This window comes from Etheostoma spectabile, chromosome 17, assembly GCF_008692095.1.
Source record: "Etheostoma spectabile isolate EspeVRDwgs_2016 chromosome 17, UIUC_Espe_1.0, whole genome shotgun sequence".
In the NCBI taxonomy this organism is placed as follows: Eukaryota; Metazoa; Chordata; class Actinopteri; order Perciformes; family Percidae; genus Etheostoma; species Etheostoma spectabile.
In genome coordinates this window covers 14872342-14877242 of record NC_045749.1, presented here as the reverse complement: position 1 = coordinate 14877242, position 4901 = coordinate 14872342, and the positions used below count along the sequence as shown (strand labels likewise).

The window sequence follows — 4901 nt, the reverse complement described above, 5'->3', positions numbered from 1 at the left end:
CCAAAATTTAGATTCACCCAAGCTGGAGCCTATCCTATCTTATCGTATCTGAGCGTTCATTGGATTAAAAGCAAGAAAACACCCAGAACAAGTCACCAGGGCATCGCAGAGCTAACACAGACAGCCATTCATTCACCTTTGGGCAACACAGAGTCATCAGCCCACTTGACTTGCATGTGTGGGATGTGGGAGGAAACCCACACAAACGTAGAACACAAAAGGGAAAAAAATAGACTCAGAATTAAATCTGTCGTTCTGTGAGTGCAACTGTGCTGCTTCCTTTTACAACTTTTAGTCATGGAAGTGGAAAATGTGATAAAAATAAAAACTGCATGAATGAGTCATCCTAGTAGTACATCTGTTTTGGCTTTTATTTTGTTGCTGTGGTTTTCAGAATGTCACAATATTAAAGAACGGCGTCTGTCCTTTGTCTACATAATCACCTTAAATAGTTAAGAGCTTTAACCTTTAAATCTTATCATCACACTGTTCCACACTGGTGGGGCATTTCAGTGGCATGGCTGGAGTATACGACCTCCAGCCCTGCTTTACTTTGATGTGCTTTGAAGCCATCCCCTTCCAGGAAGAAGAAGATCAAAGACAAGAAATTTTATCAAATAGAGCCCTTGTCAACTGTTTGTAATGCTTTATTCTTCATCAGGAACACCCACTCGGTCACCATGATGCCACAAGAGACACAGTGCTCTTTTAAACCCAGTGGTCGTCTCCCCGTTATCCAGATGAAAACGGATTTATTCAAACCTACCATCAACTAACCCTATAAATAGAAGCTAGAGGAAAATCTTCTGAGAGAGAGAGAGAGAGAGAGAGAGGGGAAAAAAATAATCTGTGCTCTTAAGCCGTTATTAACATGCTGATAGAAAAATGTAAAATGTTATTTTGGAGCACAGAATTTTCTGTGGAAACAAGCACAAATCTTACTAGTAAATTGTAATAAAACATGAGATTCACTAAAAGATGAAATTATCTAATGAAAACACACAGCTGAGTCATACTTTTGATGTAACTGTATGCTACTTGACTGCAGGGTGAGTTGTAATGGTAATCTAAATCAGAAACTTTGCATTATTGCTTAAGGGCTCTAGTGAAAGGATGGATGAACGATACTCCAAATGAGTTTGTCATCCGACTTGATGGAGACTAGCCACTTAAATTTGCAAGAGGAGCTCTTATGAAAGCATTAAAAATACCTTAAGCATAATAGTATCTAGGTACAATACTTCTAGAAAAAATCCCGTGTGAATGTGTTTCAAAACCATGCCTAAAAATGTGATGTTGCAGTCAGCAGGAGTCAGCCGAACAGCTCCTGCAATCGATGTTCACCTGTTCTTTTTGATTAGAAAACTGCCACCTGTTCTCCAGCGTGCTATTATAGCAACTGTTTTTTGTTACCATTTTGGTAAGTGCCACAAGGGACATAGCTCCATAACATTCCTGCTATCATTATTCCTCCCAGCCCCCCCACCCCTCCAAAAAAAAAAAAAAAATGTAAAGGTTGACTCGTTATTTTTGGTTCAGTGTGCCATGATGAATGCCCCTCTTTTATGTCTTACGGTAAACGCACCTCACCTCTGAAGTATGCAGCATATTCCTCTGGGGTTTTTCTCTGCTATTTGTTTAAATGCAGGCAGCTATGTGTCAAGAAGGGCTCCCTTTGTAATTCTAAGGGCTACACAAGTGTGTTAACTACAAAAGCATCCCCCTGCCCAGTGACACTAATGAACAAAATCATTATGTCATTATCATAACCATTTACTATAAAATGTTCATTCAGCTTTCTACATGTGAATGTGTATGGATGATGTGTGTTGCACTTGTGCACATGTTTGAATTACAACTGCTGTTTTCTTTTGTAAGCTCTTGACTAGATGTAAATTATTGCTCAATTTCAACATAAAGTGAAAACGTGTTGCATTGCTCTATGGCAACACTGGACAAGTAGCATCCCTATATAATGAAGCAGCTTTGAAAATGCCACTCTTTTATTCAATACATTTAATTAGTTACAAAAGCTTTGACTAAGCACAGGACTCTTAAATCTTATCCACACATTTTTAAATGTTGCATTGCATGAGCAATGTGATCCAATCTGATGCTGCTGAATCCGTTGTGACGTGTCAAAATGCCAATAAAAAACGAAGGATGCGTCCATATCGGCCACTGTTGCTTTTTTTAAGGACGACAACTGACGTAAATGTATAACACAGACAAGAAATTATCTTTGGATTTGCAGCCATTTTAACTCTGTGCCGATGTGTATAAAAACAGCCATTTTAAATTCACAGCAATGATAGTGCATTTTTAATGCAGCCCAACCAAATGAATGACCCCCTGCAGGTGGTATGATTCGTGCTGCTGTGGTCATTACTACACCCAACTCCTCTGGCAGCTTTGTTCTTGTAGTTGACACATTTCTGAGCCAACCGCAGTCTCTATATCTATGTGTGCTCTTTGTTTCATGGGCCATCACACTTCCAACATGCAATAAGGGCATAGAAGGGAGTGATTGACGTGCACATTTGACATGATTATTGTCTTATCTATGCATACAGTAGTTCATTAAGTCTACATCTTTTTCAGCATTGAAGAGGGAAATGACAGGATACTCACCTTCTTTAGGAGGCCGTTTCACTTCAGCACTCAGATTGCAGACCTGCCCAGCTTGTAGTTGGGGTGACAAGCAACCCTCCGTTTGTGGATTTAAAGGTAAAACCACGTTGTTGAGCATGAGCATGCTCTCTGATTCTCCATCGCCTAAATGCTGAGGACATGTGCATTTTGTGTACACGATCCCACATGTCTCCACTGTCCCTTTCTCTAACTTCAGGCAGTTTTCCAGCCATGTACAAAGCACTTGACACCCAAACTGGCTAGGGCTCGCCTTATTTAACACCAAAAACTCCACAATAGACTTCTCCTCCTCATCCAGCTTCTGTGGTGTCAATCCGTTATAATCATAAGGGAAAACTCTCCGTAGTTGAACGAAATTCTTGTCATACAGCAAAAATACATAAATATTCTTTGAATCGCACAGGTATACTATCGACTCGTTGACTTTCAGCAACTCATTGATCTTTTCGTGCGAGTAATGATCAAACTGATAAGCAAGCAAAGAATATTCAGAGCAGCTCAAATCTCGCTTGTATAGCTTCAGGTAGATGCTGTATTTGGTAGGGTCTGGGTTCTCCAGCGTCCATGTACAGTTTGTATAGTTCTTAGGAAACATTTCAGTCACTGAATACGATCCATAAATGACCCCCTTGATCAGAGTGGAACACCAATAATCTTGGGCACCAGTTAATCCAAACATAACCAGAAGATAGGTGGAAAATATATAAATCAACAGGTTTCGAACAGCCTTCATCCTATGTCATTTGGCCTGCAAGGAGAGATGGACAGAGTCACACAAAGGGATTTTAAAGCAAAGGAAAAGCACATCAATCACACTTGATAGGAATCTTTGCTCAAGCCTGATGGATGTGCTTCACATAATTTCTAATCACGTCCCATACAATGAAAGTGGGGTGGAAATAAAAAACGCGTTAACCTCAGCAACATGTCTTTTGCATCTCCATCCATCCTCCCTCATTACTATACTTTGTGCAAACATTGCCACCTTGTGGTTGCTTCGGGAATTATTTATTTATTTATTTATTTATTTATGGGGTGGGGGGGGTTAATGTGAGTCATTTAGACATTATTAATTGGGTCGTATTTGCTATGGCACAATCCCTGGAGGTATTCAAATATCGCGATTTATGAATCCCTGACATTAAAAAACAATGAGTCAGTGCGTGCAGTGCAAGTTCTGTGGGATGCAACTGCTCATTTTACGCAATAACTAGGATCTTTTTCAAGTCAAGCTGTTTTCTTCGGGATTTAGTCTGTTTCCTCACACGAGAGTTAGATAATGTGAGGAATGCAAATGATATTGAATGAAAATATCTTTCTGCGTCCTCCTGGTCAGTCACTATGGCTCCTCTCATACATGCGCGCCTTCGCTCCACTACACGACCTGCGTGTCTCCGAAATTCAGGGCTTGACAATGCAATTTGATAAAGAGCCTGTGTGGTGTGTGTGTGTGTGTGTGTGTGTGTGTGTGTGTGTGCGTGCGCGCGTGTGTGCACGCGCGCGCGTGTACGTGTGTTTGTGTGTGTGTGTGTGTGTGTGTGCGTGCGTGCGTGCGAGAAAGAAAGAGAATGCAATGCGATGTCCTGATTGCTTTAATCCTACAGGCAATGCAGCTGTGAGCAGTGTCACAGCAGAACGTGCACGTGTGTGCGCGTGTGTCTCGAACTGTGTGTGTGCGTATGTGCTTCTGTGTGCGCGGTCGCGTGTGTACGTGTGTGTGGGCGTTGAAATTCCAAGTAGGTTATAGATACCAGAGTCCACAGAATATATACATTTGCACTTAGGGAAGGCTTTGTCTCTAACTTCTTCCTTTTTTTTTGGAATGGTAAAACCTGCCCGTCACACCACATCAGGATAATATATGAGTTACATAAGGATTTGTAGCAGCAGTGTTTAGTGAAATCAGCTTTTAGTCGCGATAAATCCATATAATTCCGCAAGATTCACGGCCAAGGCTACACGCAAATCAGTATTCTGGAGATGAGAAATTGGTCGTCAAGAGACGCTGATTTTATTGCCGGAGCTTCTAAGAGCAATTCCGTCTCGAGAGGACATCTGAATATAGAGACACGGGCTACATCTCATGCAGTGTCAGTTCGACTCTCGGTGCGTTAAAGTGATTTTTGCCTCTTAAGAGAGAGATCAGCTTTTAAAAATCAGCTGTTAAGCACTCTGGACTAATGTGAGCGGATGAAAGCTCTAAAGCCATCACGTTGAATAGACAGGACAAATATTTAACGGGGGGGGGG

At 41.3% G+C, this 4901-nt stretch overlaps 1 protein-coding gene across 14 annotated transcripts in view; it reads right to left on the bottom strand.

Annotated features, from left to right (window-relative positions):
- adgrb3 (adhesion G protein-coupled receptor B3) overlaps positions 1–4901 on the bottom strand; it is a 111673-nt gene that overhangs the window by 106097 nt on the left and 675 nt on the right. For all 14 annotated transcript variants that reach the window (XM_032540589.1, XM_032540592.1, XM_032540584.1 and 11 more), the window contains exon 2: positions 2632–3400. In XM_032540589.1, the coding sequence (XP_032396480.1) occupies positions 2632–3385 (754 nt within the window). In that variant the 5' untranslated portion in view covers positions 3386–3400. The remainder of the gene's footprint in view (positions 1–2631; positions 3401–4901) is intronic.